Source organism: Leptonotus elevatus, chromosome 8, assembly GCF_054856555.1.
Source record: "Leptonotus elevatus isolate MCC_2025b chromosome 8, RoL_Lele_1.0, whole genome shotgun sequence".
NCBI classification, from domain to species: Eukaryota; Metazoa; Chordata; class Actinopteri; order Syngnathiformes; family Syngnathidae; genus Leptonotus; species Leptonotus elevatus.
In genome coordinates, this window is record NC_141246.1 from 23,195,375 (window position 1) to 23,218,915 (window position 23,541).

A 23,541-nucleotide genomic window follows, 5' to 3' on the forward strand; every position below is an offset into this window, starting at 1 on the left:
TATTTCCTTTTACCTGGGCCATCGTATTTTTATAGCTCTGAGACAGTGTAAACATACGATTAGTAGCTTGTCCCAGCACTTCTTTAATGTCTTAAAAAAACTACCTGTATACTTGAACTGAGATATATTAAACTCGACACTTGAGTAACATATTCAAGTATCTCTTACTTATAGGGGTGTTAGAAAAAATAGATTCGGCAATATATTTTCTAAATTTGAGTTTTCATAGATTCGTATTGGGATTAATCAGTATCGAATCGAATCGTGACAATGAATCGTGATACGAATCGCCAGGTACTAGGCAATTCACACCCCTACTTACTATCATAATAAAATGAAAACAAAATGTTTTTACTGCGAGTGAATCTTTAGCCGCTATTTTAGTACAGGTAAAAAATATTTTTTTTACAGGTTAACAAATTTTTTTACAGGTACAAATCGCGACTTCTACAGATACAAATCCATACTTTTTTCTACAGGTACAACTTTTTTTTTTACAGGTACAAGTTACTTTTGCACCATATTTACCTCCATAGATATGTTGCTATTATGATGTACATATTGTATTTGGATTTGACATCAAAAGACAAATATGAGACAACAAATAAACTATTCAGCTTTTATTTAGGTGAGAATGGCTTAAGCAAAATGCCAATTTTCTTTGAAAGTATAGCGTAATATGTATATAAAAAGTATTTTTAAGTAAACACATCTAAGATTAATTCAATCACACGATGCTACAACTTTGCTTTTATAGAACAAAATTGAAAATATTTTAAAGACCCCACTGCTCCTAGGGTAGACATCCTCTACCCAACAAATCATTTTTGATCCAGGCAAATTTTGCATTTATGCATACGGTAATTTTGAACATAAAAAAAAAAACTTTTACATTGCTCTTATTTCAACTGAAACAGAAATGTGATATAGCACAACAACAATAAACAATACACGATGAATGTTTTTAAAAACCCTTTGCCTTTGTCAAAGTATTAGGGCTCTGATAAATCTCATTTGCAGATAAACTGACAGAATGAAACACAAACGCATCTTACCCCATATGTGTGGGGAGTGTTTCACATTTTGGCATTTTCAAACTAATTGATCACACTCCACAAGACAATTGTATGTATATGTGTCATAAATTTTTTATTTTTGAGTGTCAAAATAAAAAATAAATATCAACCTCAAAATCAGATTTTTTATTTTATTTCTGCTGATTAGCAAAATTATTTCAAAATGAAACAAAGGTGAACAAGGCTGCTATGATCCAAGGAAACAGCTAATAAATAGCCTACTAAAATTGACTCCATAGTGGCTATGCAGGGGAATTACGGCAGTGGGTGCGGGTCATTTTACCAAACCTTAATATTTTCGTATTTAGCTGACAGAATCTCAAAAATAGTGACAGTATTTCACACCTGACAATGAGAATCTCTCTCCTCCCTCCAGCGTAGTAGTACGGTATATGGACACATGAGTTGTCGACGTGCTGGACCTGTCATTTTCATCCATGTCATATTATAAGCATAATATAGTATAATGAGTTATTGTATCCACCTTACACTGGAAGTGCAAATTTGTGATGTAAAAAATGTCATGACTCATTTTCAGCATTAAAGCTGCTTTCTGTAACAATTTGGCCATAAATATCTTTACAATAGCCTTTTTATTTGACCATTTATGACTGAAACATCTGCTAATTAGTAGATAAACACCTTAGCTGTTCACAGTGGGTACTCATGCAAGCCTCTGGCCAATAGTTTCCAGAGTGGATTCGGGTTTGAATTTCCCGCCCTCTCTCTGCAGATGTGAAGTCATGTGTGCATTGTGTACATGAGGGATGTGTGCAGTTTCATTTTTCGTCAACAGGTGGCAATAGTGATTTAAAATTGAATTTTCTGCTTGTTCAGTATCTTTAAGAATTAAACAATAAAACCAATTTTTACGTAAATCTGTTTATTGCAAGAAGACTTTTGTATAGTGTCTTACTGGCTATTAGTTCCTGCCCAGAGACCTGCGGCAACATTAAATTAAGACATACAAACAATGAGCATTGAAAATATGACAACATTAATTTGCTATAAATCAACTTACATCTAAATACTGCAAATGTAATTGCTATAATTATTCCAACATCTGCTTTTGGCAGCATATCTGTTTTAAATGTACAGAATGGTTACAACAGTGCTGAAAATACATTAAAATGAGTCATAAAATGTCAGTATTGAAAATAGGCATGCAAAGCGAGTAGCATTTATATTGGTTATTCTACTTTTCTTCTGAAATAACCCTAATAGAAGGGTTAACATTTCTGCTTGCTTTCAACTTGGTAACAAAATGTCCTAAACCTAACAAGAAATTTCCTTTTTAGAATCCTCCATGACATCTTCCACATGTTGTTTAAAGACATGCTGAAAGTGGCAATACGGTTTACAAAAACGTGTCATTCGGCTCAAACACAAGCAGGAAAATGGCCACAAGGTTCTGTGGTCACTGTTCTGACTTAGCACTATGATACATCTGTGGCAATATATTTCCAAGTTGTACAAAACATTTACAGTATAAAGTTCTATTCTTAAATATAAACATCAAGTCATTTTCCAGATTCTATATTAGGTACAGTGCATCAGCTCCATAATCATCATCACCACTAGACATGATCTTTGAATAAATTAATTCATAAATAAATTATGATCATGTCTCCCCCAGTAAGATTAAGCAATGTCATTGGCACACACGCACACGCACGCACGCACGCACGCACGCACGCACGCACGCACGCACGCACGCACGCACGCACGCACGCACGCACACACACACACACACACACACACACACACACACACACACACACACACACACACACACACACACTTGTACATAATATTGTCTGAAAGCTTCTCCGGGTAAAGAGAGAGCATTTTTCAGTCCATTGCCTGCCAGTGACAGAATCCCAGTCAATAAAGTGTCAGTGCGAGATGCCACTTGCAGGGAAATCCCTTTTATATTTGGATTTCGCCAAAGGTCATAAAACACAAAATCCACAGGGATTTGCATGAAAATGTACAGAATTAGAACATTTGTAAATATTTTTAAACATTTACAGTCGCTGTGTCAGTGCAATGCGGGCGATGACAGCATGCCATGCCATCAGAAAAAAAAGGTTCAAACATTGAATTACAGTAGTGGCATACTTAACCTGTAGGCTATGCTGTGAAAAAAAATATCACTAATTTGTGCATAAGAGAAGTCCAGCTACTGCCATTTTTAATATATACAGAAAAAGATGGGCGTTTTTTTGTTTTAGTTTTTACACAGCAATACTTTGATTTTGCAATTTTAACAAACAATCCAGCTAAAACTTCAAGTTTAATTTTTTGGACAGTCGGGCAGTTACAGTAGCAGCTTCTTTACCAACTGTAGGCTAACCGTTGGTGACGATTGAGTTTTCATGTCAGTCACAAATTTGATGCATTTCAAAGTAACATTTATGCAATGCGCTACTGTCCCTCCATGGTTCGTACTGCACCAACGATAAATCATTGGTGGCACAATCGTTTGCGGCAAGAGCAAAGTGAGGCCCCCGCTTCCCTTTGCCAGAGGAAAAAATAGCAGAGAACGAGCAAGGTCAGTGGATGTCTCGGCACATGGGGAGGTTGACGAAGATGAAGACGTTGAACTCAATGAGGACGGAGAAACACAGGAAAATGGCGTACATGATGAGGCAGGCCAAACCCAATTTCCAGTCCAAAGTCCATTTGTTCAAATGGACCCCAAAGACCTGCAGGTAGAGAAGATAATGCGAGACAATACAAATCAAATAAATATCAACTGTATTTTTTTTTTTTTGATTAATCGATGCTAAACCAACACAAGACCACTAGACCACTACATTTTCAATGCTGCTTAGTATAAAACAAAGATGACAAACTTACAGTAAAGAAGACTGAGGCCAGTAGGAGTCCAACAGAGAATATGAGACCCCTGCTGTTGAGATGGACCTGAAGAGACAAAAGAGAGCAATTCAAAGAAAGATGCAGTTATGCTCCTAAAATGATTACAATGTGTAGCCTCTTTACATAATCCTAATCTTTTCCCAAATAAGACTTTACAATCCTTTCAGGCAAATAACACCTTATAATGATGTTACTGTGCAAAGTCCATTAAATCAATGAAATTCTATATCAACCTCCCTGCCGACAATTGGTGGTGTCCTTCATAAACTTAGCTCTGTTCTATTCTGGTCAAAGTCCAGCAGAGTCTCCTCTGGGGGCATCTGACAACTTCAAGCACTCACAATGGAGCCGTAGTCGATGCAGAGTGTTTGCAGTGCCCAGGGCAGGCCCAGGCCCACCAGGATGTCAAACACATTACTGCCTATAGAATTGGAGATGGCCATATCCCCCAGACCTATGGCAAGGAGAACAACACTGTCAAGCTCTGAGAGACATTCTGCTATACTATCTATATCTATTCATTTGATTGTGTTCTTCATATACACATACGCAGAGTATATGTACAGCTATACATTTACACATACCATTAATTTTCAGTTTTGATTGACCTTCTTAGAGAAGTATTAATTTCAGAAAACATATGAAGTATGTATGAAGTAGTGCAGATGAGAGATATTTTTATAACCCTATTGTTAACCCTCTGTATCTAATCGTTTGTTCATATGCTGCATGCACTGCCAATTAATATCATAATGTACCATACAACTGGAATGCATGGTAAAAAGTAGGGCCGAATCGATATGCATATTTTGAGGCAGATACCGACTTTTGGCAGAAAAAAATACAGATTACCGATTAATATTATTATTTATAATTTGAAAAATATATATAATCAGGGATTGTATTTCGTGCTGTCATTAAGATAAAAAGAAGATCCTTGCACGTTTGCATCCTTGAATTTTGAGGGGGGGAAAAATATTTGAATCCTTGAAATATCAACTTTAAATATAACTTGCAAGGACAATGACAAAATAAAAATTAGAACGTGAAATAGGAATAGAATATACTCAAATATTAGCAACTAAAAAAACAGTAAGAACAAATACCGACTGTTCCTGTGCGTTTTGGCCTCTAGGGTCAGTGTGGTGCCTTGCATCCATGGCGTACACACTTTTCCGATTGAATTTTGTTAAAATAACTCTAAAAATTGGGAAGAATTTGTGCCTTTGCGTAGTGTTATCTTACCTGTGGGTATGTGTTCCCACAGCATTTGTGTGTGAATATTCCTTATTTGAAGCAAAAACACTCCCGAAGTCGATGCTAACTTCCTGTTAGCATTTTATGTTAGCATTTGAATGGGATCCCCCCCTTCACTTTTAGCATTAGCTGTAGGCTAGCGATGTTTTAAAAATAAAGTATGTAATTTTATTTAAATATACAGTGGATTTTGTTGTGTGTTTAGTTTTACAGTTAACTCCAAATAGGGTGTCATCAAACAGCTTAAAGGACGCTTAGGGACAACAGAATAACCAGAATAACATACGCTACACACTTGCTAGTTGCTAATCATGATACGCAAGAAAAATGGTGCATTCAGGGTACTTTCACAGTGTCAGAAACTTTGTTTTTCTGTGATTATAACCTTTTATGGGGAAAATAATTGGCCATTTGGCCTAATTGCCCGATGTTTGATGATTATAATCGGCGGCCGATTAATTGGTCTGGCCCAAGTATTGCATTTATACTGTATATGTATTCATTGTGAGTGTTTTGGTGTAGGCATACCCTGCCTTGCAACTATAACACTGGCCATGCAGTCTGGGACGCTGGTGCCTGCTGCCAGAAAGGTGATTCCCATGATGACATCAGGGATGCCGAGTGTGAAGCCAATCACAGTCACCTGAAAACATTAGCGATAGTAACTGAATGCTAAAAGTTAAAATGCTAAAACACACTGCAGTGTTCCCAGAGGTGGGTATTCCATCAGTACGGACAGATTGTCTGTCAATTCATCACTAACGGACACTCGATTGATAAATGACGAGATTGAATTTCTGAACACAACTCGTGTGTGAGTGACGCGGGACTGACCATCCAGACCATGATGTAGGAGAGGCCAGCGATCCAGATGGTAGCAGTGAAGAAGGTGACCATAAACCATTTCTCCCAACGCCGCTTGCCACAATTGGGCACGGTGAAGAAGAGGAGCAAAGACAATGGCCACATGGTTAACCACTTCAGCTTGTTGCACACACCCACTGACAGAAGAGAAGAAGATAGCAGATACAGGTATTGTCATTAGCATAAAAGATCAAACTAAGCGAACAGTTACCATTTGATTCCAAAACATCACCTGGAGCTTTAAAAGGCACCAACGGGCCTTCATTGCCATCTCCTCGCTCTCCTTCCCCATCATTCTCGTTATTCTCATTATCCTCGTTTTCATTCTCCATGCCAGATTCCAGTCGCTCAGATGTGTACCTCCCATTCAGGCCCTGCTCAGCACCACCATTCTCTAAGCTCCGCCTTCCCCGGGCCCTGGCTGCCGAATCCGAGTCGCCATTGGTGATGCGGTTCACTCGAGTCTCGCTGGTGTTGATCACTCTTTGTCTCTGGAAGTGATTAGACATAACAATACATCACCTTGCGCTCTGGCTGTGACAATATTTGGACAAGCTAGCGTTAAACATAAATAGCTTTTAGATAGCACTGTAACGAGTTTATTAATTCCTCATAGTTATTTGTCTGAAGTAATCATTTAATAGATACGTTTATTTATTACAATTGTAAGACCACCAAATAAAGAAACCTCATTGATAAGCATCCGGGAGGCCATTGTTAGTCGGGTTCTTGGAGAGAAATGACTGGTGATCATGATCCTCATGCCAGCTTCAGAGAAAGTCAGTTGGTGTGGGTATGCAGACAGGAGCTCGTCTACCATCAGTACAGATGGTTTATATGGGAAGTTTGCTGGGAAGACATTAAACATATAACATATGAACTTGTCATATGAGTGTTCAAGTTCAATGAATTATGCATTTAAATATATCGTTGGCATCAGGTCACAATTTGCTCAATTGAATATTTTTCCAAAAATCTATACTATTGATCAAGCTACACGTGTGGGTGCTATTTAATTTATTTAATTTATTTAATTTATGTATTTTTTTTTTTTTTTTTTTTTTTTTTTTTTTACAAATTATTGACTAATATAAAGTGTTGGAAATGCTTGCTTTCTTTGATGATGCAATGCTAATGGTTGAACATAAGTGCTCATTTCGGCCGCTTGTATCCGGGATCTTGTTCTTTCGGTCAAGACCCATAGCTCGTGACCATAGGTTAGGGTAGGAACGTAGATCGACCAGTAAATCGAGAGCTCCTTCTTTACCACAACGGACCGATACAGAGTCCGCATCACTGCAGACGCTGCACCAATCCGCCTGTCGATCTTCCGCTCCAACCTACCCTCACTCGTGAACAAGACCCCAAGATACTTGAACTCCTCCACTTGGGGCAGGATCTCATCCCCGACCCGGAGAGGGCACTCCACCCTTTTCCAACTGAGGACCATGGTCTCGGATTTGGAGGTGCTGATTTTCCATCCCAGCTTCACACTCGGCTGCGAACCGCTCCAGCGAGAGTTGGACATCACGGCTTGAAGAAGCCAACAGCACCACATCATCTGCAAAAAGCAGAGATGCAATGTTGAGGCCACCAAACCGGACCCCTCAAGGATGCCTAGAAATTCTGTCCATAAAAGTTATGAACAGAATCGGTGACAAAGGGCAACCTTGGCGGAGTCCAACCCTCACTGGAAACAAATTTGACTTACTGCCAGCAATGCGGACACAACTCTGACATCGGTCGTACAGGGACCTAACAGCCCGTATCAGGGGGCTCGGTACACCGTACTCTCGAAGCACCCCACAGGACTCCCCGAGGGACACGGTCAAACGCCTTCTCCAAGTCCACAAAGCACATGTGAACTGGTTGGGCGAACTCCCATGCACCCTCAAGGATCCTGCCGAGGGTGTAGAGCAGGTCCACTGTTCCACGGCCGGGACGAAAACCACACTGCTCCTCCTGAATCCAAGACTTTCCGATGGACCCTCCTCTCCAGCACCCCTGAATATACCTTACCAGGGAGGCTGAGGAGTGTGATACCTCTATAGTTGGAACACACCCTCCAGTCCCCCTTCTTAAAAAGGGGGACCACCACCTCGGTCTGCCAATCCAGAGGCACTGTCACTGATGTCCACGCGATGCTGTAGAGGCGTGTCAACCATTACAGCTTCACAACATCAAGAGCCTTTAGGAACTCTGAGCAGATCTCATCCACCCCCGGGGCCTTGCCACCGAGGAGCTTTCCAACCACCTCAGTGACTTTGCCCCCAGAGATAGGGGAGCCCACCTCAGAGTCCCAAGACCCTGATTCCTCAAAGGAAGACGTGTTGATGGAATTGAGGAGGTCTTCAAAGTATTCTCCCTACCGATTCACGACGTCATGAGTCAAGGTCAGCAGCACCCCATCTCCACTATACACAGTGTAAATTTCTTCAAAGCCGTCCGGAACTCTTTTTCCATGGCCTCACCGAACTCTTCCCATGTCCGGGTTTTTGCCTCAGCGACCACAGAAGCTGCATTGCGCTTGGCCAGCCGGTACATGTCAGTTGCCTCCGGAGTCCCACAGGCCAAAAAGGCCCGATAGGACTCCTTCTTCAGCTTGACGGCATCCCTTACCGCTGGTATGCACCAGCGAGTTCGAGGATTGCCGCCACGACAAGCACCAACAACCTTACGGCCACAGCTCCGATCAGCCGCCTCAACAATGGAGGCACGGAACATCCCCCGTCCTTGGGACAAAGAGAGAAGTTCTGCCGGAGGTGGGTGTTGAAACTCTTTCTGACAGGGGATTCCGCCAGACGTTCCCAGCAGACCCTCACAATACGTTTGGGTCTGCCAGGTTGGACCTGGAGTTGACTCCATCCAACAGGATGTTAAATTGAATTTGAATTGCATAAAGTGGAATTAAATTCATTGCAATTCTAAAAAAATCATTCACATCACATATCAGTGAGAATGAGACTTTTAACATACATGTTTCTTCCAAAGACAGAGATTAACATTATTAACATTAACATCATCAGAGACAGAGGTACGAAGACAAACCCTCCATCCATCCATCCATCCATCCATCCATCCATCCATGCATCCATCAGCTGAACCACTTAACCTGATGGTCAAAAGCCTGCTGGAGCCTATGCCAGCTGTCTTTGGGCAGTAGGTGGGGTACACCCTGAACTGTCAGCCAATCACAGGGAACACACAGACAAACAACCATTCACACTCACAATCACATGACATCTAAATTTACCTAATGTTGGAGAGCTTAACAATTATTTCAAAGTCAGTGGGTAACGAGGTTTACCTGCCGGTTGAGTAGAAGCACCTGAAGCTAAAGCCAAACTGTGGCAGAGTTTTTACTTTCTGGACCTGGATTTGACACCTCTGGACATGGCATATGTCACTAAATCCCACAGAAAGCAGTTTGGATGAAGCTGTCTTAAACAGATACACATGATTACCTTTCTTCAGCAGGACTGCGGTTGCATCACAAGTGACATCTTCCAGATCAGTGCTTCCTGTTAACCCGTTGACCAGATTTATTGAGCTCTTCTTACGACGGTTAAAGTACCTCCGGGCCCTGTTGTTAAACCTGATAGAGAAAGGTGGACAAAACACTTGCATTGTACAGAACTTGACTCAATGGGCTGTTTGCACATAACGTGAGCAGATAATATGGTTGACCCTTTTTCGATGTTGTGCAATATAACAACCGTGTATTCATTGTCTCAACTAAGCAGCAAAGTATGAGTTAAAAAAAAAAAACCATGTTAAGTGCTGTTCCAATGTGCACATCATCATCCTCAAACATTCATGAAAAGGTGCTAAAGAAGTCTAGGAACAAAATGAACTGTATGTTTTGTATGGATCCAATGATAGCATTTGATTCTATACAATGCAAGATGAGGAAAAGCTATTAAAACGTCAGCAGCCCTACATTCACACTGTAAGTGCTCATGTGCTACTTCAGGGATCTAAAGCAGAAAGTCAAGCCACTTACCCTGTCTGTTTTTATTTGACACTAATAATTCAAAAAATTTAAATAGTTAATACTTAAAAACATATAACGAATCAACAGATATTTTCTGTCTAAATAACAACAAATGTTCCTACTAACACTAATATATTTACCACACACTTTATTTTATAGCATATTAACTTCTTCATATTTATATGTGGTTTTTTTCTCAATTTTTATGTTTTATTATGCTTAAGCATACAGCTTTGATGCAGCTTTTGACATGAAGCAAAGTTAATTATTACAAAAAAAACGGCCAGCAGGTGGCAGCAGAGTATAAGAGATCAACCAGGGCCATGTTGCAACAAGCTCTATTCCCCAGTGTTTTCAACAGGTTTGTGAATAATGATGAAACTTAGCTATATTCTAATGCTAATTGCTGCAAAACGGAAGCAGATACAGTTTACAGTACTTTTTGTCCTGATGAAAGGAGAGACTCAAATCTTTCTTTTGGTAGGTATTATGTTTTTATAGCAACAGAACAGAATATTCTGTGGGCCTTGCAAAATCTGTCAAAATCCAGTAAAACAATAGCCGGGAGCGAAGGGGGTTGCTTCAGTGAAAATAGCTGAGAGTAAATGAGTTAATAACCTATATCTAACGTCACCACACCTTTAGGGTCAATATTGACTTCTTCATATCTGTGGAAGAAGAGGCGTACAATAAAGCCCCCTCTAATTTGCTGCTCTGTGCTTTGGAGGACTTGCATCTGTGATGGTGAGTTTGGGCTAGTCCTGTGAAAACCATGTGCTGAATAACGTGTATTTTATACAATATTTTTTAATACCGGAAAAAGACTGAGCTAAATTTCAGCGACGGCAGATTCAGTGCAAAGAATCGAATCGGCAGATTGAAGTTTGAAGGTGACTCACTTCATGATGAGGATGTAGATTGCATACATCAGAACCAGGACGAGGGACTCCCACCTTCAAACAAGCATATGCAACAAATCAAGTTATTCTCAATAATCAATACTTTCATTCAAAATAAATGAACAAATATTTGTTTGTTTGTTTTCTCACCAGCACACCTTTTCATCATAGATGAACTAGAGAAGCACACAGAAAAATGGGACCTTTTATTTCATTTGAATTGACAAAAAGGCAAAGTCTATCATTAATTGTCAGAAAATGACAAAAGCAAACACTGTATTGAACAAAATACTGAATTAATCAGCCGCTGTCAGTGGGTGAAATTTCAGGCCAATCCTAATATTCACTTTAACCTTTCGAGGTGAACTTAATTTGACCATCTCTCAAAATTTGAATGTAAATGTCCAACAGTTCAACAGTTGTCTACTTTTTGCACAACTTGCTGTTGTCTAACAGAGAAACTGAATGGCCAAATTCACAACAGGTGTTACCCTGAAATTTCCCCCTAAAAGCAGATTGCAATAGCTTTTTTTTTTTTGTAGTTTATTGTGCTTTTTTGGCATTATATGCTTTTCATACATTTAAAACCAATTGTTCATTTTGATGTAACAGAGGTCTAGGAGTCTAATGCATGAAATTAGAAGGGTCCCAAAGGGAGTTTCTTACCACAATAAGGGCTGTGATAGAAAAGGTATAGTAAACCGAATCTCGAAGGAGAGCCCAGTGAGAGAGCTTCACAGCCTAGAAGGATACAGAGAAAGACACTTGTATTGTAAAACAGCTAGTGTTTTTTTTTTACACATACATTTTTAGCATGATGTAAACAGAAGGATTGTTAAACTAATCGCAAAGCCAAGGGCAGTGTATACCATCCTATATAAAAATGATGCTTAAGAATTTTTGAGTTACAATTGAAAAGATGAACCAGCATCATGACTACAGAGGTGCTTCAACTTTTTGTTTCCTGAACAGTTGTCATGCTGAGATTGGGAGTCATAAGTCACATCTTGAAGGTGCCAATCCTGGATTTGTATGGTCAAAGACTAAAATGTAAAAGAATAGCAAACTTGAAAATATGTACTCATATTTATTTGATTTCTTAGGCGATTTGCAAAAAAAAAAAAAGTTAATGTCTTTCATTTCATAGCTTTCATCTCACCTACCCCAGAAACCCCCTCTTGATTGAAATATGTGATGCTGTATATCAACACTGATTGTTTTTCCTGGTTCTAGTCATGACTCGAGCATTAGCATTCTGGATGCTGGACTGCAGCTGTCTTTTAGCTTGTTTCGAGAGGCCGGTGTGCAGGCCATTACAGTAGTCAGACCTGCTGTAGACAAACGGATGGATTAGTCTCACTGAGTCAAATTTAGACTCTATTCATAAGAATTTGGCAATGTTTTTTAGATGGTAAAAAGGCTATTTTGGAATACATAAGTCTTTGTTTAAAATGATGTCATTGTTTTGGTTGGAAATTTGATGCGTCAAATGCACGAGTGGTATCGGTACTTGGTATCGGTATCTGTGACTACTCGAGAGTTGAGTACAGTAATTTCTGGACTATAAGCCTCTACTTTTTTCACTTGCATTCGATCCTGCAGCTAATACCAAGGTGCAGCTTATCAATCAAATCACAAGGGGGCGCACTATAAAGGAAGCGCAAGAGCATCAGGCAGAGCAAAACAAACCAAGTGAGCCCAAATACATTAGGAGAGACAGAACGACAGCGAGACAATTTGCGCTCTCATTATGGAAAAGAAAGTAGCGGGTACCCGGTGTGGTAACATTAAAACACCTGCGGCTTATAGTCAAGTGCACCTTATAGTCCAGAAATGACTGTACTCGTACTGGTATCGGCCTGAAAAATTGTGGTATTGAACAAACCTAACCATATTATCAGGTTTTAGAGAGGGAGTCTCAAGGTGACAGATAACACTTTTGTTGAGTTTTTATGGGCCACAGACAATAATTTCAGTTTTGGCTGATTTTAGCTAGACAAAATTGCTTTGTTGTTTCACACACTGATCTGTTAGATGCAGAGTAAATCTATACACCTGTGTTCACCTGCTGTCAGAAGAAGCAAGTAAAGGTTGGATCAGTCAAGTTAACTCTGTACTTCAGAAAATGGGAAGAAGTATGGGCATGATCAAATATCGTAAAAAAATGTATTCCTCAGTGGTCAGCCAAGCAGCTAGTTCAATCTTTGGTACTTTCATATTTGGATTATGCATCAGTGGTGTGGGCAAACACACGTGAAAGTAATTTAAATAAGTTACAGGTTGCTCAAAATAGAGCAGCAAGAATTGTGTTGGGTTGCCCATAACGAACAAATGTAATAACAATGCATGGTAACTTGGCTTGGTTAACAGTTACATGCAGATTGAGGTATTTTTTTATATCATTTATTAGGAATAATATTTTAACAAAAATGCCAGAAATTATTTATGGCAAAGTTTCTTTTTTCTTCTTCTTCAGATTATCATGGTTATGGCACACATCAGGTTAATGAAGCAAGGTGTGTATTGCGTTCATGTAGAACAAATCAAAAGCAGCGAACTGTATGGTTGCATGGAATTCATTACCTGAGAGAAGTTTTAAAAAGAAGTTGAAACTTTTTATGTTTACACAATAATTAATTAATATGAGACTATAAATATTATGTGAGCATTGTATCAATGAGTTAAAGTGTTGGATTGGTAAATTCATTTATATTGGGGATAATTGTAAAATAATTGGAGCATATTTATTTTTGATTGATTTACAAATATTATGTATGTATTATTTAATGTTATTTTACTGCATTGACCTTTCATTTATTTTATTTATTTTTGTTATTGTTTAGTGTGTTTGTGAGAGTATGTGTGTATATGTTTATTTGAAACGATTGTAATGAATTTGGAAAATACCCCAGGAAGATTAGCTTCTGAGATATGTCAGGAGCTAATGGGGTTTTCAATAAACAAAACAAAACAAAAAATAGGGTCCTGACTCCCAAGGATTAACCCCTGGAGAACCCCACCGCCGCAATCATATAGCCATTTGATCTGAGACACAGTTGCCATTTACAAGAAAATATGTCCTGTCCTTGAGACAGAAGAATTTTCTATGACGTTCGTTATTAAAGGCTGTGGGTGAGTTGGAGCCTATCCCAGCTGATTATGGGCAAGAGGCAGGGTGGCTTCTGGACTGGTTGCCAGTCAACTACAGAGTACATACAGTCAAACAACTATTCACAGTCACACTTATGGGCAATTTAGAGTCTTCAATTGCCTTTACATGTGGGTTTTAAGAATGCAGGAAAAAACACAAGAAGACAGGAAGAATATGCAAACTTCTAGACTAGAGGGTGACAAGGGAGTGGATTTTCACTCCCATCCTATCCCACTTCCACAGCCAAAATCCTGTCCCGTCCCACTCCTAGTGAAAACGACTCCCGCTCCCATTCAGAATAACTCCTACTCCAGTATCTCTCCCATTATGGAGGTCAACTGCATCAATTAATTTGAAAAAAAAAAAAACTTAAGGTGCATTTTACTCATTTATTGATTTGTTAGTTTGTTGCCCCCTTTCTCCTCCAAATGGCTGCGCAAGTATGTATTGTCCAAGGTTTTCCCCCCGAACGGATATCGAATTAATCTCTCTCCCGTCCCGTGAAGTTTTTATCCTGTCCCGTCCCAATCCCGCGATTAAATGTAAAGTTCACTTCCATCCCGCTTGGAATCGCGCGGGAATCCCGAAAAAATGTCAGCCTCTAGTGAACCAAAGTCGGAGCACTCACAGCCGGGAGCCTCTTGACTATGAATTATTATTGTTATGATGATAAACAATATTATTATTATTGTAACTATAATGTTTTACTATTAGAGTTAAAGAGCACTGGGCGATAACGTGCATTGGATAGACCAGATGCTGCATTTCCTGCACCACATCACTCCAAGCCCTGTTATATCGCCTCATTATCTCACAATGATTACATAATGTACAATCTGGGATTGCATCGCTGTCAAGTGTGTGTATTTTTTAGAGCAAAGAGCTTATCCTTGTACTCTCCTCATTTTAATGCAAGGACCCGCCCTTCCCCTTGCATATCAGACAGCGTCTGTAAGAGAATGCTCGCTATATTATCTGTATATCTTGAAGCTCTTGAAGTTTGCAATCTTTTGTCTGAGTTTGTCTCTTGTACAAATTATTTGACAGTGGAAATCCACTATTTGTGGGCGACAGGGAAGAGCGAAAATTCAAGTACTCTATACAATAATTGGGACCCAATATCACATAAAAACTTCTCGCATTTATATCAATTTCAAAAATGGTTTCCAAAAGAATTTAGCGAGTAGGTGAATCCACGGGTGCTGAGCTGCGAATATGTGGGGGCCTTGATATAAATTATTACAACTATTTAAAATTTGAACACTTACAAAGATGGACACCAGGAGACAACTGCAAACATCAACAGTGACATGATATTGGTAGTTCATCCATTTATTCACTTTGCGCAATATTCAAAGTCATCCACCCGGTCAGCAATATTTTTTTGGGGCCATTGAATAATAACACAATGACATCATACCTGTCCTGCAAAGAATCCACAAACGCCGATGATGCAGAGAATGTTAAAGACTGCTGAGCCAACAATGGTGCCCACACCCACGTCATCTTTGGTAACAAACACCCCTGGTGAGAAAGTGAGCAAAGTTACACACAAAAACACACAAGTACGCACACACACAAACATATGCGCACCTACACAATACATAGATACACAAATAGATACATACACATCCGGTAGATATGTGCAGCATATGTATAAAATATGTATTGAAAAATAATTTGCCTTCTTCTCAGCTCTTGCTTTTTTACAGTTTCCCCACTTTAATGTTAAATTCATCAAACCAATTTAAATATCAGACAAAAGATAGGGCTGTCAAAATTAAAGCGTTAACTCTGGAGATTAATGAAAATTCTTCAAAGCGTAAAAAAACAAAAAAACTAATTCAGTTAACTCACTTGTGTTTAATTCCTGTTACGGTCTATAACCAATAGCCAAACTTAGCCACTGGCGCAAAGACGGACAACATGGACTATAGGTAATAGTACTTGTAGTTATACTTCACGCTTGTTGGAGAAGTTTCAAGTAATTTGTGCACTTTGCAAAGCCAAATTCAAATAGCATATTAGTTGTACGTCTTTAGCGCATCATAGCAGAGCAAAATACACAACCACTGCTCAAGTTCCCTCCACTGGGCCTTGCAAATCAACCCTTCTGAGGTGTGCTGCTTGTGAGCACAACTAAACCTGGAAGCTATGGAGGACCAGAAATGCCAAAATAAAAAAATAAAGTGCAAATAAAAATGGATATAAAAATATAATTCAAAAATGTAATACAAAAATAAAACAATTATAAATAGAAGTAAAAGTAAATACAAAACGAGACTCAAAACAAATACAAATAAATGTGGAAATACATACAAAAAAAATAGATTTAGATATCAATCAATAAATTAAAAAAGCTCTGCTCTCATATTTGTTTATTTCATGCTGCAGAGGCTGTCAGCATGAAATGTGTCATGTAATGTTATTCAAATGAGGGGGTGGTCCTAAGCATGTCTTCCGCTTGGTGATATTATACGTAAATATAAAAATTAGCTTTCACTGTTATGCTAATGATACCCAATTGCTGTCATCTAAAGGCATACCTCACCGAGATTAAACAATGGATGTTGTTTCATTTTCTGCTCCTTAACCTTGATAAAACAGTGTTGTTAATTGCTGGTCCCGCTCGTGATCGGCACCCGTTTACAAACACTACTCTAAACCTCGACAGCTGTACTAAGTGACTCAGTAAAAATCTCGCTGTTATATTTGACTCAACTCTCTTTTCAAATGAACATTAAAAATATTACTAGAACTGCTTTTTTCCACCTTTGCTATATTACTAAAATTAATTATATTTCATCTGCCATGCAGATTTCTGCACCAACCAACCGTGCATGGTTTAGATGAGGGCCCTCTTCCCTGACAGTGTCTTCCTGCAGTGCTTCAACTTATTCAATGGACTTTCACACCATTCTAGTCAACATTGTTTAGCACCACATACTGTGTAAATTGTTGCCCATTCGGCATCCATTGTAGCCTGGTCATCCTGGAAGGGGGATTATCACATTTGCGGCCCCTTCTCAAGGTTTCTTATTTTTCCCCTGATAGGGTTTTTTGAGATTTTCCTTGCCCTTTTGTGGTTCGATCAGGGATGTTGTTAATATTTGGCAACTGTGGGCGAGCGAAGCCCTTTGAGACTCTTTTGTGATTGAGGGCTATATAAATAAACTTGACTTTAATGACTTCAAGAAACGAAGATAACATAAATTATTAATTTATATATTTACTGTTTAACTTTGTTATTTATGTTGTTCATTGCACATAACTTTGCTTCTTTTTTTGGTAATATACATGTTTGTGTATTACCGTATTTTCATGACTATAAGGCGCACTTAAAAGTCTTAAATTTTCTTTAAAAATTTACTTTGCGCCTAATAGTTCAAAAATCTGTAAATGTTGTGCAACTCCGGTTAGTGCTCCGCTTGACTGTCTGTGTGGGGACTGGCTGGAATGAGAACCCAAAAGACTCAACTGACGTGAGTCTTTCTCATGCCTACCAGTCCTCAACCAGGGCCGGTTTTCCTGTATATATAGTAAGATACAATAGGACGTGATGGTGCTCACTGCTTTCGCTTCATTGAACTGCTAGAGCGAATTATGCCACAATTTGTGAATGAATTGTGCATGCTTGGGCTAAACGTGTCTGCTTGCATTAATGTTGGAATTTTCACGAAAGCCGGCAGATAAAGATGAGGACTTTAAGGGATTTGTGGATGAGGACTGATCAAAAGTAATGTGAGTACATTGTTAAATAATTTAGTACAACCGAACTCAGTTTTGCTCCGCTGCCTTTTTAAAAACATATGCTAGCATGCATGCTAGCGTATATTTTAGCGTGAAAGCATGCTATGCTATGTTTTGAGCTAGCGTATTTTTAAACGTGCCTGCGCCCAATAGTGCCTTATGTGTGTGCTAAATACAGAAATAGCACCCGTAATTGAGACTGCGCCTTTCAATATGGTGCGCCTTATGGTTGTGAAAATACGGTATTTATACTTCAGTAATTGTAAAATGTTATACTTTTATTTATTTTTTCAACAATATCTTTATTTTTCAAAATAGAAATCCTAAGCAAAACAACCAAGTGACACATGTAGCGTGTTTGCTTGCGGAGTATCAAAATAAAATTAAGTAAAAAAACAAAAAACAACTGCATGTCCAATTCAATCTTTTCCATACATATAACAGAAAAGAAAAGAGAAAAAAAAGGAAAAGAAAAACAAAAAAGGCGGTTGATAGAAAATACAATCATAAAAAATATATATAATCGTGAGTCCTTTTACATCTTATAATCATGAGTCCTTTTACATCCTGTAGTATAATCCAGTGATTTAAAAAAATGAAACAACGGATTTAAACATAAGTTGTGATACCCCTATTTCACAATAGTTTCAGTTAACAAATTAGATACATCGTTGTTGTTAATATATTGTATAAACCGTCCCCATACTGCTTGAAATATTTCCTGTTTGTTTTTCAGAATGTAAGAATTTTTCTCTAGTGGTAAGTAAGCAGTAAGTCGAATTTGTTTCCTGTGAGGGTTGGACTCCGCCAAGGTTGCCCTTTGTCACCGATTCTGTTCGTAACTTTTATGGACAGAATTTCTAGGCGCAGCCGGAGTGTTGAGGGGGTCCGGTTTGGTGGCCTCAACATTGCATCTCTGCTTTTTGCAGATGATGTGGTGCTGTTGGCTTCTTCAAGCCGTGATCTCCAGCTCTCGCTGGAGCGGTTCGCAGCCGAGTGTGAAGCGGTTGGGATGAGGATCAGCACCTCCAAATCCGAGACCATGGTCCTCAGTCGGAAAAGGGTGGAGTGCCCTCTGCGGGTCGGGGATGAGATCCTGCCCCAAGTGGAAGAGTTCAAGTATCTTGGGGTCTTGTTCACGAGTGAGGGTAGGTTAGAGCGGGAGATCGACAGGAGGATTGGTGCAGCGTCTGCAGTGATGCGGACTCTGTATCGGTCCGTTGTGGTGAAGAAGGAGCTGAGCCGAAAGGCAAAGCTCTCGATTTACCGGTCGATCTACGTTCCTGCCCTCACCTATGGTCACGAGCTGTGGGTCGTGACCGAAAGAACAAGATCCCGGATACAAGTGGCCGAAATGAGTTTCCTCCGCAGGGTAGCCGGGCTCTCCCTTAGAGATAGGGTGAGAAGCTCGGTCATTCGGGAGACCCTCAGCGTCGAGCCGCTACTCCTCCACGTTGAGAGGAACCAGTTGAGGTGGCTCTGGCATCTGGTTCGGATGCCTCCTGGAAGCCTCCCTGGGGAGGTGTTCCGGGCATGGCCTACCGGCGGGAGGCCCCGGGGACGACCCAGGACACGCTGGAGAGACTACGTCTCACGGCTGGCTTGGGAACGCCTTGGGATCCCGTCGGAGGAGCTGGCTGAAGTGGCTGGGGAGAGGGAAGTCTGGGCTTCCCTGCTAAAGCTGCTGCCCCCGCGACCCGACCCCGGATAAGCGGAATTGAAGACGGAACGGAACGGTAAGCAATAAGACAATTCCCTTAACCACATGCCAATACCTGGTTTCCCCATACTTTTCCATGTTAAAGCTATTGTCCTCTTAGCCTGCAGCAGACTTATGTTCACAAATAGTTGTTCATGGCGTTTCAATTTACATGCATCAGGATATAAGCCAAAAATGTAAAACTTTGGTTCAAGCTCTAATCTAATCAAGAGGATCACCTTGAACCTTCATTCTAATTTCTTCCCAAAATTCCCTCACTTTTGGACACAACCAAAGGCAATGAAAAATGGTGCCTTTATGCTCTCCGCACCTATTGCAGATGTCAGGAATATTCTAATTTATTCTATAATTATAGAGTTACATATACCCTCATCAGCCAGTTGTATTGCACAAGTCTCAGGCGAGTATTGCCAGTAACTGTCTGGGCTGCCCTGCATGCACTATGCCCCTGTTGCAGTTAGTTCCTCCTGCAAATCCGAGTTCCAAGCCTAGAACTTTGAATCAGAAGACTCAGTTGAGAAAGCTTTTAATAAAACATAAAAATCCGAGATAAAGCCTTTTCTAAAAGGATTCTTTGTCATCATTTCCTCAAGCCTGGTAGGAGGTGGACATGTTATTTACTGATTCAGATTTGCTCTAATGAAACTCCTTAACTGAAGATATTTGACAAAATGTTGAGGGATATTATATTTACTAATCAGCTCCTCAAATGTCAGAATGTTCCCATCACAACCATATATGTCTTTCATTTGTATTACTCCTTTATCGGCCCATAATTTAAAGCCTGCATCTGCCTTCCCAGGGGCAAAAAACACATTACCCCATATTAGGTTGAAACAGGAAAAAGGAGCTTCTTCTAAATATTTTTGGACTTCCTGCCATACACCAATCATATTTTGTACACTAGGATTGGTGTAAGACCTTTTCAGTTTTTTAGGCTCGTCTGCATATAAGTAGGCAGGAAGTGACAGTAGGCGTTTATCTCTATATCTTTCCAAGGCAGGGATTCATCCGCAGTAAAATAAAACATGAGCGTTCTCAGCTGAACTGACCAGTCGTACCATAGAATGTTAGGACACTGTAACCCACCTCTGTCATAGGGCAAGTATAATAGAGATATATGCAACCTGGGTTTCTTGTTATTCCATAAGAAGTTAGTAAATAACTTTTTAATTTGGGGGGAAACGTTTCTTGGTGGTGGCAAAGGGATTTTTTTTTAAATAAATATAACAGTTTGGGAAGTATGTTCATTTTAAGTATGTTCATTCTACCTATAAGAGAGACTGGAAGAGTAGACCATCTTTCAAGGGTGTTAGAGACAGGTGTAATTGCTGGATCATAATTAATATTCAAAATATTTTCAAGTTTAGAATTAACTTGAATACCCAAGTACAAAAATGATTCCACTATTCTGAAATGGCAAGCAGAAGTGGGTGGATTAGTCCTCTGCTCCAAATTAAGGAACATTAAAGATGATTTAGATGTATTAATTTTATAGCCCAAAGTTTTGCCATATGACATAATCAAGTCCTGAAGGGAAGGAATAGATTCATCCAATTTTCTAAGAAATAGAATAATATCATCGCCGTAAAGAGCAATCCAATGATCTTTATCTCCTATCTTAATGCCTGTAATCATGTTATGGTCTCTCACAGCGATTGCAAGTGGTTCAATTGCAAGAATGAATAGTAAAGGGGATAGAGGGCAATCCTGCCTACAGCCTCTATTGATCTCTATCGGGAGTGAAATATTATTGTTGGTGATGATTTCTGCATTTGGACCCTTGTACAAGAGTTTAACCCAATTACAAAAGCCCTCCCTCCCCTTAGTACCTCAAATAAATAAGTCCACTCAACTCTGTCGAATGCCTTCTCAGCATCTAGTGCTAAGAAGGCAGTGTCCGGAACCCCCTTCTGATCATGTAGGATATTCAAGACCCTCCTCACGTTATGGAAACCCTGACGACCTAACATAAAACCATTTTGGTCTGTTGTTATTAAACGTGTAAGTACCGATTCCAGTCTCTTGGCTAGAATTTTACAAAGAATTATTAAATCAGAATTCAAAAGACTTATTGGTCTCATATTCACACACGCATCATTAAGTTTGCCTGGTTTTGGAAGTAGAGTAATAAGGGCACTCCTGAGGGAAGGGGGAAGTACCCCCCTTTGGAGAGATTCTGTAAACATTTTGAGAAGCGGTGCTCTGAGTTTCTTTTTTTCTTTTTTTGCTGAGACAGCTCAGTATTGTTCATTCGGTAATTTTACCGATTCAACATGTCATCATCATTGCTCCCTCTCTCTTTTTTATTTTATTTAAATGTTTATTTTGTATGTGCGTGAGTATGTGCTCTGAGTTTCGATTAAAATATTTTATAGATTCCAATGTGCAGAGAATCAGGTCCTGCCGCCTTTCCAGAATTCATACTTCTGAAATCTCTTCCAACGTCAAATTTGACCCCAGCAATGACCTCTCTCCTCCTTCAATATGGGGGAAATTTATATCATTTAGAAACGATTCCAAACCACAACCTGTCAAACTAGCATCTATTTCAGATGAATGTAATTTTTTATAAAAAGTTCTAAATTCCTCATTTATCAAAAAAAGATCCACGATAGGATCCCCGTTGTTGTTTTTAAGATGTGTGATGGATTTTTTAATTTCAAGTTGTTTTATTCGCCAGGCTCGAATTTTTTTCTGGCTTTTCCCCTTGATCGAAAACACGCTGCTTGAGCCTTAATAAGTTAGCAGCAGCTTTTGATGCTGTAGCTTCATTAAATTGTGCTCTCAAAAGTAATAGCTTCTGATGGATCTTAGGACAAGGATTGTTGAAATAAGTATCCTGCAACATTTTATTTTTTTGCCTCCAACAATTTAATGTTTCGTTGAGCATTTTTAGATTTAGAGCTAGTGAAATTAAATACCTGGCCCCTAAAAAAGGCTTTATCTAACACTCGCTGATGTCTCTTTAGTGTTAATTGTGAAATAATCATCTATCTGTTCTCCAAGAAAACTGATTAAATCTGGATCCTGAAGCCATTTTTGTTGAAACATCCATCTGGGTGGACTGCCTAATTGACCTGGGTCATCATAAATTAGATTATTTGTTGCATGATCTGAGATTAAAATACTGCCTTAAATGCAGGCCCTGATTTTGCATACCAAACTAGTTGAGGTTAAGTAATCAATCCTTGAATATGTACAATAAGTTCCAGAAAAACATGAATCAACTGCTACATCAGGGTTCACATCCCTCCATACGTCCCTCAAATTGAGTTCCTTCATAAATTTATGTATTACCCTTCTACTTTTTGCATGGGAAGTATCCACGTGTGTCGATCTGTCTTTACTGGGATCAAGCATACAATTGAAGTCACCTGCAATAATGTAATGCCCATTCAATGTTGACAAAGTGAGGAACAAGGGCATATAGAGAAAAAAAGACATTGTGGTGTTGATTTAAGAAAGCAACATCCAACGTACAACATCATAAAAAAGTAAAGATATGTGTGTTGCAACCTGAAGTATTTCAATTTGAGGAAAACTAGAAACCAGCACAAAACTAGCACCAGTAACCTAAAAGGCACATGTATATAAATGCTGATAACTGAACTAATAGCCAGTTATTAACTAACAATGAACAGGCCAGTCAAAGAAGTCCTGTAGAAATCTAAGGTGCTTCAAAGAAGTCCCACACGCTCTGTTCGTATTAGTGCCGGTTGCCCGTAACAGTTAGCATGTTGTCATCCACATGACCTAATACATAATCAGCCAGTCTCTCCTCTTCTTGGATGTTATTTATAGTCCTCCACCTTGGCCGGCTTTTTGAAGGTGTGTGTGACGCCATTGTACATCAGTCGAAGTTTTGCCGGGAACCAGATTCCATTTCTTATCCCCATGTTGCGCAACCTCTGCCTCACGGAGTCGAAAGCCTTGTGCTTCTTGTG

General features: G+C 39.4%; 1 protein-coding gene across 1 annotated transcript in view; it reads right to left on the reverse strand.

Annotated features, from left to right (window-relative positions):
- Positions 1–1,970: 1,970 nt before the first annotated feature.
- LOC147170256 (sodium/potassium/calcium exchanger 3-like) overlaps positions 1,971–23,541 on the reverse strand; it is a 53,692-nt gene continuing 32,121 nt past the window's right edge. Inside the window, exons 6-17 of the mRNA XM_086083360.1 lie at positions 15,545–15,648; positions 11,640–11,714; positions 11,124–11,149; positions 10,974–11,027; positions 9,545–9,675; positions 6,769–6,929; positions 6,313–6,571; positions 6,051–6,217; positions 5,745–5,859; positions 4,301–4,413; positions 3,939–4,004; positions 1,971–3,784 (exon numbers count right to left, since the gene is read on the reverse strand). Of these exons, the coding sequence (XP_085939486.1) occupies positions 3,632–3,784; positions 3,939–4,004; positions 4,301–4,413; positions 5,745–5,859; positions 6,051–6,217; positions 6,313–6,571; positions 6,769–6,929; positions 9,545–9,675; positions 10,974–11,027; positions 11,124–11,149; positions 11,640–11,714; positions 15,545–15,648 (1,424 nt within the window). The 3' untranslated portion in view covers positions 1,971–3,631. The remainder of the gene's footprint in view (positions 3,785–3,938; positions 4,005–4,300; positions 4,414–5,744; positions 5,860–6,050; positions 6,218–6,312; positions 6,572–6,768; positions 6,930–9,544; positions 9,676–10,973; positions 11,028–11,123; positions 11,150–11,639; positions 11,715–15,544; positions 15,649–23,541) is intronic.